The sequence below is a fragment of the Lynx rufus genome, unplaced genomic scaffold, assembly GCF_022079265.1.
Source record: "Lynx rufus isolate CCGP_SWC_20201006 ecotype Redwood Valley unplaced genomic scaffold, mLynRuf1.p SCAF_9, whole genome shotgun sequence".
Taxonomy (NCBI): domain Eukaryota; kingdom Metazoa; phylum Chordata; class Mammalia; order Carnivora; family Felidae; genus Lynx; species Lynx rufus.
Genome location: NW_025814897.1, coordinates 109,067,732 through 109,080,205, shown reverse-complemented (window position 1 = coordinate 109,080,205; position 12,474 = coordinate 109,067,732). Strand labels below are relative to the sequence as shown.

The following is a 12,474-nucleotide window of genomic DNA, read 5'->3' as shown; positions in this document are numbered from 1 at the left end:
TCCCAGCCGGCCAGGAAGGACCAAAGCGAGGCGGGGGGGGGGAGAGGGGCTGGACTCCTAGATGTCCGGCCAGAGAGGGGAAGTTCCTCGCCAGCCGTCGCAGAACCGCGGGACCAGCTTGGCCAGCTCCCCAACCCCGTCGGTGGAAGGAGGTTTCGCATTCCATCACCGGCCAGCCCTTCTTCCACTCGGGGGTCTTGGGCGCCATCTGCCGGCGAAGCGCGGGACCGCACTTGCCAGAAACACCGCTATCTTCCAGCCGCAGAGCCAGGCAGTCAGAACACAAGAACGCTGAGAGAGTATTTATTTACCTCCGTGCCCAGGAGTCTGGCCCCTAAACTTAAATATCCAGCATGGAGCCTTGGCCCTCCTGGCCGTGGGTGGGTGCAGGAATGGGGATGCCCTGGTCTAGAGCAGTGGAACCCAGGGACCAGAGGTGGGATGCCCCTGAGCCAGCAGCTGCCAGTAGCAGCAAAAGGTGAAAAGGTGATGGGAACCAGGCACTCATCCCAATCCCAGAGACGCTAAGGGGAGTGCCAGATGCTTTGGGCCCCACCACCAGACTGAAGGTTGGCCAAGCTGGGGTGCACACTGTGGCAGAAGTGGAGGTCCAGTGCCACGGGCAAAGGCTGTAGGCCAGGTGCCTGCCCCAGTGCCAGCTAACCAGAGTCAGGAGAGAGAGGTTGGCAATTTTGCCTCTGAGGGGCCCAAGCCTTGCCTTCCTATAAAGTGAGGTGGTATGGGGGAAAGCAGGCACTAGAAGTCTGAGTACTTACTACGGGTGAGTTTCTGAGCCTTTTGCATGGGTGCATATTCCCCCCCACCCCCAGCTCTTCAGAGGCTGATGTGGAAGGCGTCCTGCAGCCACTGGTCACGGGCATTGTGTGTCTGGGGCACAGTGAGGGGTGGCGGGTCCGGGGGCAGGCTGGCATCAGGAGGTTCATCATCATCAGATAGGCCAGCATCAGGTGGATAGGAGCTGTCTGAATGCAGGGAGGATGACAGGTCCTGGCACAGGCTCAAGTCTTGGCACAGGTGCTTATAGTCTTGGATTGACTCGTACAAGCCCCACAGCTGGCACAGCAGGGACATGTCCAGCTGCCGCAGCCCCACCTGCAAAAGACTGAGGGTGGGCTGGGGTTGGGGTCCAGGCCACCCTCGGCCCTAGCCAATCTTCCTGCACCTTTCTAAGCACAAAGTTTTGTGGACATCAGATGCCACCTGCAAGCTATGAATCTTTAGGCAAGTCACTGACCCTCATCTGTAAAATGGGGATAACATTTATCTAGCAGGATGGAATGAAATAACACGAGTAAAGCTCTTAAAAATACATGGTAACTAGTGCCATAAACAGTAACTATAATTATTGTTACCATATCCCCTCTGACCCAACTAGCTTCTGTAGATCTTGAGACGCAAGCTATGCGTTCCCCGTTCCGTGCCTCTGCCCTCCGCCCCGCCCCGGACCCTCACGCTCAGTGGCAGACCCCCGCCCAGTAAGTCCCGGGCCCAGCTACTCACCATCTCCTTGCGCAGCGCTGCTAGTGCTGAGTCGAGATTGACAGGACGACGCGGACCGGGGGGACCGGCGGCGGGTCCCGCGCTGGTGGCGCCCGAAGCGTAGCGGGGCCCATCTGGGACGCGGGCGGCGCGGCTCAGCTCGTCGTGGATGCGGCTGCGCTGGCTGTAGACGCGCTCCAGCTCCCGCCACGAGCCCCCGCTTGCGTTGAGGAGACCGCTGAGGCCGCGCGGCAGCGGAGGGAGCCCGGCTAGGGCGCAGCCAGCGCCACCCGGCGCCTCGGCCGAGGGCAGCCCATTCATGGCCCGGCCGACGCGGACCCCGCTGCGGCCTGCTTCCCTTCAACGCTGCGCCCGGGCCGCCGCCCGCAGGCCCCGCACCGCGCGGCCCAGCCGGCCGAGCCCAGCCGCCGCCCGCAGGCCGCGCTTTGTTCCTTCCCCGACTCCTCCGACTCCGCCCCTGCCCCACCCCCTTCGCACGGGCGGGGCCTCCCTTAAAAGGGCTATGGTGGTGGGACCACATCTCGAAAAGCTGAGAAAACGGAATGGGGCATCCACTGAACAGGAGCCAGAAAAGGGGTGGGGGTGACCAAAAGCGGCGCACGCGGTTCCTTCGTGGTTCTTTTTTGCTCCCCCCACAACAATGTGTTTAATCATTCTGCCCAATTATAACTCCCAAGGGAAAGGATCCAAAACGAGGGGGCTGGGGCGGTCGGGAGACTTGGGTAAGTCCATACTTGGTCCCTGACGTCCTGTCAAGTGTCTGAGTACCTGGGCTGGGCATGAGGTGGGTCAGGATGATGGTACCAGAATACTCCGGGGAAGGAGAAGATGCCAAAGGGGCCTGGAACCCCCAAATGTCACTGGAGGATGGGAAATGAGCACTGGTTGGCTGAGGAGGCTGCCGGGGTGCGGAGAGGACCACCCCTCTTCCTTCGGCTTTTGAAGAGGCTTTGGCCTCCTCCTCAGAAAGAAAGTATCACATAGTCCTCTCCCTCTTCCCTCATTCTGGGCGGGGAAACCAAGCAGAGACAAGCCCAACGAATCTCTCAGGGCATCAGGAAGAGCAGACAGTAGTAGGGTAAGAGGCCAAAGGCAGGGAAAAGGCTCACGGAGCCGGGGCTGGCATGCAACTCAGAACCAAGAAAAGAACAAACCACACGAGAGGACAGCTGTTTTTCTAGAGGGTTCTTCTCAGGAGGGGCCTCTTAGTGTCGAAGCTGCCGCAGGCTGCGCAGAGCCTCAGCACAAGCTCGGATTAGGCTACACAGTTGGATGCTAGTCTCCAGGGAGGTGCTAGAGCCCAGCTCAGCTGAGGCCCAGGTCAGCTTCTGCAGGAGGGCCTCCTGTGTGCAGGCCAGGACGTCTGCATTTGGAGGCCCAGCAGGAGGGGGTGGCCCCTGGGCCGCCTTGAGCCCTGCTGCAGCTCCCTCACAGTGCTCTGGACGGGGTACTGGGGGCTGAGGGGCTGGCCGGGAGCCCAAGGGGAGCTCCGAGGCAGAGGCAAGCTGGTGTTCCCGAGCTTGGGAGAGGGCAGCCTGGGCGTTCAGAGCTAAAAAAAGGAGAAAGTGGGTGAAATGGTCAGGACGCCTGTCCCCTCTCGGCGCGGAGCCACCTCCTTACTCTTTACTGCTCTGCTCTTTCTATGCTTGAGATGTTTTTCCTAACCCCTCTATTAGGTAACGCATCCATTTTCTTCTTTGTGTCGAAGTTATTTGTGCCCTTGATCCATCTCTCCCATCAGGACCGTGCCCGATGGAGCTCAGACTCTTCACAGTGTCTGGCACAAAGTAGGTGTTTAGTGCTCTCACTGAACGAATGGTCCTTTCTAGAGCCGAAAGGAGAAAGCACCTTACCTCCGCCCCACCCGCAGACTCCACTGTCACCTCCCAAACCTACTGTTCCGGGGCTTCTATTAGCACGCATCTTCTCCACCAAGCACACTCGACCCCCTCACCCGGATTATCTTTATCCACGTCTGAGTCGAGCTCCTGACAAGCCACGCAGTAGATTTTCCGCTGTTTGTCTTGGAGGAGGATCGTCTAGAAGCAGAAAGTACGGGGGCAGGGGTGAGACGCAAGGCCATGGAATCCAGGGGGGAGAGTTGAGGAAGGGCCGTGGAGGCCTGGTCCGCGGCCCCATCCCCGATCCCACGTCCCGAGTCTCCTCACCCCGCAGTCCGCGCACGTCTCGCCCAGCATGCGGTAACCACGCAGCAGGTAGTCGCCCATGAGTCTGGAGATGCGATCCTGTCGCTCCCGTCGCGCTTGCAGAACCTTCGTCTCCGCTTCGGTTGGGGGCTCCCAGGAGAAATCGTCGACTTCTGGCGGAAGAGAGTCACAAGAGACAGAGAGGTCTTGCCCGAGCGGGTTGCCTCCTATATCCCGCAACCACAGGCCCCCGCAGCCCAAGTCCTCACCAGCGCCGTTCAGGGCCATGTTGCCGTTGTCGCCACTAGGCTCACCGGAAGTGACGTACAAGCAGCGCGCTTTCCGCCCGGCTCCGCCCCCTTCACGCCCTCCTAGGATGAGGGCGGAAACGGCACCCCTCAGACGTCAACATGCCAGGAGTGGGGCGTGGCTGCTGCCGGCGTCGCTGGCCTGCTGGCGAGCCCCGCATCCGGAACCGGGTCTGCGAACTTTGGGCTGGCGGGGCCGCAGGAGGGGAGTCCCCGGGGTTACGCCGCTCGGGTCGCAGGACCGGAAAGTGGTGGGTGTGCGGGGTCGCCTGTCTTACCCGTCGCAGATGAAGAAGACCACTTGGCTGGTGAAATCCCCGCTGGCCTCCACCTGCCCTAGGGCTTCCCTTTCCGCACCGGTCGCACCGGCAGGCCGGGCAGTGTCGTCTAGTGGCCCCCTGCGCGCGCGTCGAGCCTCCTCGGGCCTCAGTACTTCTCACTTCAGAAGGCAGGCCAGGCGGGGATCGGTCTCCCTTTCTATTCCTTTCAGCCTGTTTCAAGACACTCCCACCCCTTTGTGCCTGTTCGGAGTCCCGATCTGCCGCCGACCCCTTAGCCCCAAGGCCTGGGACTGATGCAAAGTCCGCCCCTGACTCTCTCTCTCTTTTCTTTCTTTCTTTCTTTCTTTCTTTCTTTCTTTCTTTCTTTCTTCCTTCCTTCCTTCCTTCCTTCCTTCCTTCCTTCCTTCCTTTCTTTCTTTCCTCTTTTCTTTTTCTCTCTCTCTCTGTTTCTTCTTTTCTTTCTCTCTCTTTCTTCTTTCTTTTCTTTCTCTCTCTCTTCTTTCTTTCTTTCCTCTCTCTCTCTTCTTTCTTTCTTTCCTCTCTCTCTCTTCTTTCTTTCTTTCCTCTCTCTCTTTCTTTCTTTCCTCTCTCTCTTTCTTTCTTTCTCTCTCTCTTTCTTCTTTCTTTCTTTCTTTCTTTCTTTCTTTCTTTCTTTCCTCTCTCTCTCTCTTTCTTCTTTCTTTCTTTCTTCCTCTCTCTCTCTCTCTCTTTCTTTCTTTCTTTTGACTCATGCAATGACTGCCCCTAACTTTTCTTTCTCTTTCTTTTCTTTTCTTTTTTTCTTTCGACTAATGCAAAGTCCACCCCTAACCTACCTTCCTTCCTTCCTTTTTTTCTTTCCTTCTCTTCTTTTTAAAGTTTAAGCCCTCAATAGGGCGCCTGGGTGGCTCAGTCGATTAAGCGTGGGACTGACTTCAGCTCAGGTCATGATCTCACAGTTCGTGGGTTCCCGCCCCACGTCGGGCTCTGTGCTGACAGCTCAGAGTCTGGAGCCTGCTTGAAATTCTGTGTCTCCCTCTCTGCCCCTTCCCCTCTCCCCCTCGGTCTCTCTCTCAAAAATAAACAAACATTTAAAAGAGTGTAAGCCCTCAAAACGCTGGCTGACTGAGAAGTGCTGTGCTGGGCAGGCACCAGAGCTGGTCCAGCTGCTGCGGAGAGGTTCCCGCTGGATGGTGAGGCTGAGGGACCTAATAGGTATGACTGTAATATTCTTTTTTAGGTAGGTCTCTGTTAAAAGTACTAGGGCTCCCTGGACATTGGTCTTGATTTTTCCTTCTCTTCTGTGTTCTTTTTCTTTATACATTCTCTCCTTTATTAGATTTAGAGAAGCCAGACGGGGCAGGCAGTGGTCCCCAGATGTGCAGCCCGAAGTGCCTTAAGGCTGTACCCCAGGGCAGAGGAGAAGGAGCTAGGATTTAGACCCCCATCATCTAATCGGCAACTTCCTTCTTTGGCTACAATCTTACCTGGAGATCGAGTGCCCTCCTTTTGGCCCCATCTTCTTTCTACATAGACTCCCCGGAACTGCCATTTTCTGACCCTTGCTGCCTCCTGCTTACTTGGAGAGCTTTGTGCCTCTCTTCCCTCTCTCCATTTACCAGCAGGCTTCTGGGCATTAGTGCTCTTGACTCGCAGGCTGACCCGAAGTCAGTTCAGCCAAGCTGACTGGTGGAACTCTTGAACCCTAACCTGTATGCACAGACCCTCCAGGTCCATACCGCTTCAGCTCCCAGCCCCATCCTAAACTCATCTCATCAGCGTGGCCAGGATCCCCTCAACAGCTTGTTCTTCCTGGAACCAACTAAGATCCTGACATTCATCCTCCTGTTCCATCCCTTTAGTTTACTCCTCATGACAGCCTTATCCGGAAGGTACTACTGTTATCCCCATTCTACAGAACAGGGAACAATAATGCTTTGAAAAAATTTTATAACATTTATTCATTTTTGAGACACAGAGGGAGCATGAGCGGGGGGAGGGGCAGAGAAAGAGAGAGACACAGAATCTGAAGCAGGCTCCAGGCTCGGAGCTGTCAGCCCAGAGCCTGATGTGGGAATTGAGCCCACAAACCGTAAGATCGTGACCTGAACCGAAGCTGCTCAACTGACTGAGCCACCCAAGAGCCCCAACAATAATGCTTTTAAGACCTATATCAGGGTGCACCTGGGTGGCTCAGGCGGTTAAGCGTCCGACTTCGGCTCAGGTCACAATCTCGCGATCTCACGGTCCGTGAGTTCGAGCCCCGCATCGGGCTCTGGGCTGATGGCTCCGAGCCTGGAGCCTGCTTCGGATTCTGTGTCTCCCTCCCTCTCTGCCCCTCCCCTGCTCCCACTTTGTCTTCCTCTCCCTCTCAAAAGTAAATAAACATTAACAAAAAGACACAAATCAAGTCATATCGCTCTTTTGCCCAAAATCCTGTGGCATCTCCCCATCACACCCAGACAAAAATCCAAAGTCTCTACTATGGTCTCCAAGGTCCTATGAATTTGGCTCCCGGCCCACTTCCTCTCTTCCCGCTCTCCCTGCGAGCCCGCTCTCCCATTACTCAAGGGGATTCTCATCACCTTTCTCTCCTCAGAGCCCGTCCCTGCCTCCAGTTGTGCAGGAGGGTAGACAAGGCACAGGTCGGGCATCAGGTAGGCCTGGCTTTGGTCCTGGATCCGCCGCTTACTGCCTCCGCCACCAGCAGTAATTCCCTTCGCTTGTCTGGACTTCCAGCTCCTCATCTGTGAAACCGGGTCAGTTACACCTACTTGGCAGGGTGGCCGTGGGGATTTAGTGAGATGCGAGGAGAGAGGTGGTAGGAGACAGTTGTCGCCCAGCCTCTCGCACGAATGCAGGTTTCGTGAGCAGAGACACTACCTTTATTCTGAACTGTCTTTCCCAGGATGTTTGTAGAGTCAACAGCCTCGGACAACAGAGATAGCGGCTCCCTCTAGAGCAAAGGGCGGACATACTTACTGCCCGTTATGAAATCCCTGGGTGGCCCAAGTTCAGGGTTCCTCTACTGTGACACAACTCGCCCTGTGTGTGGGCATCCATATGAGTCCACCTGCATTGCACTGGTGAGACCTGAGGGTAAGGGGAAGTGACAAGTATTCTCGTGCTCATAACGCATGCTGTGAGGTAATGAAGTCCTTTATATCTCTGGCCCAGAAGTCTCATGTCTTCTGCCAGTATCCCTGAGATTGTGTCACCTTGTTTATTTGAAAATAGGGTGAAATGAGAGACCCTATGGCATACAGGTGTGCTGTTTCGAAGGGACACATGCACCCCCATGTTTATAGCAGCACGATCGACAACAGCCAAAGTATGGAAAGAGCCCAATGTCCACCGATGGATGAATGGATAAAGATGTGGTATATCTATACAAGGGAGTATTACTTGGCAATCAAAGAGAATGAAATCTTGCCATTTGCAACTACGTGGATGGAACTGGAGGGCATTATGCTAAGGGAAATTAGTCAGAGAAAGACAAATATCATACGACTTCACTCATATGAGGACTTTAAGAGACAAAACAGATGAACATCAGGGAAGGGAAACAAAAATAATATGAAAACAGGGAGGGGGCCAAAACAGAAGAGAGTCATAAATACGGAGAACAAACAGAGGATTGCTGGAGGGGTTGTGGGAGGCGGGGATGGGCTAAATGGGTCAGGGGCACTAAGGAATCTACTCCTGAAATCATTGTTGCCCTAGATGCTAACCAATTTGGATGTAAATTTTTAAAAAATATAAAATTTAAAAAAATAAATAAATATCATAAATTGCAAAAAATAATAAGAGACCCTTTCACAGTTCCGGACTGTTCTGGCACTGAGGATGAGGTGCTGACGGAAGCACAGTTTTCTGTAAGAGGAAGTATGAGGACCTCACGGGCTGACGAACACATGTTGAGGGGAAGGCCAAGGGAAGCAGCAGCGTACAATCAACCAATCAATAAACGGCCTGCGACTTCCTTTCCTGTTCATGAGAACGAGTGAGGGAGGTCGTTGCAGGTGGAGTACCTGGAAGTAGGGTCAAAGCCAGCTGCCAGACGCTGCCCAGGTTGTTGCTAACTCTCCTCTGGGTGGGACTGGGGGATGCAGGGGTAATTGCCCACAGCCCGGCAGGCAGCCTCGGGTCTGCCCCGTTGTAACAACCAGCCCTAAGACTCATTTGGGGCATACGGAAGTTTCCAGCCCCTTTCAGACGGCACATACCCACTGAACAATGAAGGGAGGGAAATTTACTACCCCTATGGACCAAAGTCAGATGAATCATGAGAATTTTGTTGGCTCACTCGGGAGATGAGGAGAAGGACATGGGATGCTTGTTAAGGAAGGACAGTAACAGCTGGACCATCTAACAGCTCAGTCCTTCCTACAGTCTATCATGCGAATCTTTTTGTTGTTGTTGTTACATTTTTTTAATGTTTTATTTATTTTTGAGAGACAGAGAGAGACAGAGCACAAGTGGGGGAGGGGCAGAGAGAGAAGGAGACACAGAATCCGAAGCAGGCTCCGGGCTGTCAGCACAGAGCCCGACGCGGGGCTCGAACCCACAAACTGTGAGATTATGACCTGAGCCGAAGTCGGACGCTCAACCGACTGAGCCACCCAGGAGCCCCTATCATGCGAATCTTATACCCATGCCAAGATGATGATGAAAAGTCTCAGCTTTGCTCAGTTTTTTGTTTTCGTTTTTGTTTTTTTGCCAATGAGTCCTAGCTGCTATATCGAAGCTTTATCCCACTCAGGGAGATTCTCTTGAGACAGACAAGCTCCCTTAGAAAACCATAGATGAGGCCTGGATTGCTCTTTGGGTTCTTATTGTCTTAATATGGGTTCACAGTGCTGCTAAAGGTGGCCAAAAAAAATCTGGATAAATTTTTGTGATCAGCTCCACTGCCCTAGAAAATGCTCCTAGCCCTTACATTAAAACCAGGAAAAAAACCCAAGATGTTATCATCACAATGAGACAGAAAGAGCCTCGACCAAGGTAGTTTCCTTTAAAAGTCACAGACGTGCAAGTCAAGCCCAAGTACTGACAGACATCTATAGAATATTCCACCCAACAATAGCAGAATGCATATTCTTCTCAAGTATATATGGAACGTTCTCCAGAAGAGACCATATGGTAAACCGTAAAACAAGTCTCAGTAAATTCAAAAGGGTCGAAATCATACAGAGTAAGTTCTCAGACCACAATGTAATGAAGTTTTCAATAACAGAAGGAAATTTAGGAAATTCACAAATACGTAGAAATTAAACAGCAGACTCTAAAATGACTAATGAGTCATAGAAGAAATCACATGGAAAAAATAACATGAGAAATTAGAAACTACTTTAAGATTTATGAAAACAAAAACACGACATACCAAAACTTACGAGATACAGTCAAAGCACTGCTTAGAAGGAAATTTATAGTTCTAAAATCTTATTTTTTTTTTAATTTTTAAATGTTTATTTTTGAGAGAGAGAGAAAGAGAGAGGATGCAGGCAGGGGAGGGGCAGAGAGAGAGGGAGACACAGAATCCGAAGCAGGCTTCAGGCTCTGAGCTGTCAGCACAGAGCCTGACGCGGGGCTCGAACTCAGGAGCCGTGAGATCATGACCTGAACCAAAGTCGGATGCTTAACCGACTGAGCCACCCAGGCACCCCTAAAACCTTCAATTTAAAAAGAAAAAAAAAGATCTAAAATCAATAGCTTAAACTTGCACATTAAGAAAATAGAAAAAGAGGGTGGCTCAGTCGGTTAAGCGTCCGACTTGAGCTCAGGTCATGATCTCACGGCTCCTGAGTTCGAGCCCCGCGTCAGGCTCTGTGCTGACAGCTCTGGGCCTGGAGCCTGCTTCGCATTCTGTGTCTCCCTCTCTCTGTTCCTCCCCAACTTGCGTTTTCCTCTCTCTCTCTCTCAAATATAAATAAACATTAAAAAAAATATTTTTTAAGAAAATAGAGAAAGAAGAATAAGCTAAACCCAAAGCAAACAAAAGAAAAGCTACAGTAAAGATTAGAGAAAAATCAACTACCCTACGTATTAGTTCATTGAAAAGATCAACAAAATTGACAAACCTTTGCTGGACTGACCGGCTCAGGCCCAGGTTAGCCAAAGGGTGTGAACCTGGCAGCTGCAGCCAGAAAGCAATGTGGCTGTGGTTGCTATGTCAGGGAGTCCCCACATGTGAGGTCAATGCCAGTGATAGTAACCCTGCCGCCCAATAGGGGGCTTCGCATGGCAATGCTTTCAGCTAACTGTGGAAACAAACCGCGGCTGCTCAATACAGATCGCTCACGTAGCTGCCATGCTATGGGCCGTTCTCTAACGAGACTGGCAAGAATCGAGCTGTTGATCGGTCCTGCATCACCCAGGTTGTCTCCGTTTCTTCCTGGGTCTTTCATCATACGCAACACGTCCACCACCATAGAGTGGGCACAAAGTAGAAGATTCTAGGCTTCTGGTACAGAGGCCACCACTCCCTGCCAAACTTGTGACTCCTGCCGAACGTTCATCTGTGTGTCCTACGACGAGGGAGGCCACAGCGTAGGTAGTGTTGCCCCTGTTCTCTCCGGGGGAATTGACTACACAGAACCTTTCACTCCTTCTTGGGGCTATCGGCGGTGCCTTTTTCAGGGTACGGTGGTGCTGTGCCAGTCCGGCCAGGCAGCTTTGGCCACATCATTGTGGTTCTTGAGACTCATCTGTGCATTTTACTTTCTGGATGATTTGTAGCGTAGGAACAGGGCAACTGTTATCCCAAAAGCCACGCAACAAGGGGCTGATGGTCTAGGGATTTGGTGGCCCTTTCATGCTATCATCCGCAGGCAGGTGGCACTGTTGAGTGTTGAAGTAGTTTCCTCAAAACTAAACTCAAAAAGCATGCAACTCTTGATCTTGGGGTGGGGAGTTCAAGCCCCACGTTGGGGGTAGAGTTTACTTAAAGAAATATAAGCTCAAAAATATTTCTGGCCCTCCCCCCGGTCCACACAACTCAGTACAGCAGTTCAGTCACTGAATGTGGCTGTCCCCAGGATGGGACCATCTCCTCTTGGCTATGTCCTTTGTAATGATCAGGATGAGAGGGGTGGGGTTTAGATAGACCAGTTTTAAAAAGTCACTGGGGCACCTGGCTGGCTCAGTTGGTACAGCGGGTGACTCTTGATCTCAGGGTTGTGAGTTCGAGCCCCATGTTTGGTGTAAAATCTCTAGAAAACAAAAAAATACATGATTCTTTGTTTCCCCTAACACTAGCCCCAGCCTGGTTGCTGCATTTCCTCGGTGGCAGCTCAAAGGGGACCTACGAGATTTACATTGAATTGTGGTTCAACCACCTAGGTTCTCTTGTTGGACAGATGTGGTCCTGGATCGTGAAAACAACTGGAGTGTTCTCTCTTTGAGTCCTCAGAAGTGGCCCAAATGTAGACTGGGGGACCTAATGAGTCCCTGTAAGTTTTATAAAAATGTCCTTGTCAGGGGCGCCTGGGTGGCTCAGTCAGTTAAGCATCCGACTTCGGCTCAGGTCATGATCTCATGGTCTGTGAGTTCGAGCCCCACGTCGGACTCTGTGCTGACAGCTCAGAGGTTGGAGCCTGCTTCGGATTCTGTGCCTCCCTCTCTCTCTCTCCTCCCCTGCTCATGCTCTCTCACTTCTCAAAAATAAAAACGTTAAAAAAATTTTTTTTAAATGTCCTTGTCCTTCTTGCACCAGACCCTTCCAGATGAAAGATGTCAGTAGGGAATGCTTGGAAAAAGGTGACGTTCTGGCTACTGGAACAGAACAGATTGATCTTGTAACAATGGAAGTGAAACAACCGCCTGGGCAGCTCGGAGGGAGCACTTCAGACACAGGAGCCATGAGGGAGAGAGAGACATTAGTGATCTTTGTCTTTCCGAGGCACCTGGAGCCCCCCTTACTAAGGAAAACATCCTGGTCCAATGCACGCAAACTGTCACGAGTGCCTTAAACTTAACTGCCCGCTGGGTCTGTTATCGTCCACTCGACAGCTCTGACCTTGCTTTGATTGCCATTCCGCTTGAGCTGAGAGGCCGGGAGCAGCAGAGGGTGGCCTCGGCCCCTCTGCTTCCCACATAAAACACCTGCCAACACCAGCACCTCCAGGTGTCTTCCTCATCCCCAAGCCTGTAGCTGTCATCACTCAGACATTCCCTGGGGTAGATGAATGCCATCTGGCTGGTGGCAAGGACAACCCAGAGAGGTTGGGCCCTCAATCA

General features: G+C 52.5%; 2 protein-coding genes across 2 annotated transcripts; both read right to left on the bottom strand.

The window, feature by feature from the left end:
• Nucleotides 1–287: 287 nt before the first annotated feature.
• On the bottom strand, nt 288–2,590 carry FAM89B (family with sequence similarity 89 member B). Its single transcript, XM_047072429.1, has 2 exons — nt 1,522–2,590; nt 288–1,113 (listed from the first exon to the last, which is right to left on the bottom strand). The coding sequence occupies exons 1-2, from the start codon at nt 1,819–1,821 to the stop codon at nt 835–837; spliced, it is 579 nt and encodes a 192-aa protein (XP_046928385.1). The 5' UTR covers nt 1,822–2,590; the 3' UTR covers nt 288–834.
• A 101-nt stretch (nt 2,591–2,691) lies between these two features.
• On the bottom strand, nt 2,692–3,999 carry ZNRD2 (zinc ribbon domain containing 2). The gene is made up of 4 exons (XM_047072428.1): nt 3,938–3,999; nt 3,690–3,841; nt 3,476–3,560; nt 2,692–3,070 (listed from the first exon to the last, which is right to left on the bottom strand). The coding sequence occupies exons 1-4, from the start codon at nt 3,954–3,956 to the stop codon at nt 2,727–2,729; spliced, it is 600 nt and encodes a 199-aa protein (XP_046928384.1). The 5' UTR covers nt 3,957–3,999; the 3' UTR covers nt 2,692–2,726.
• Between the last annotated feature and the right edge of the window lie 8,475 nt (nt 4,000–12,474).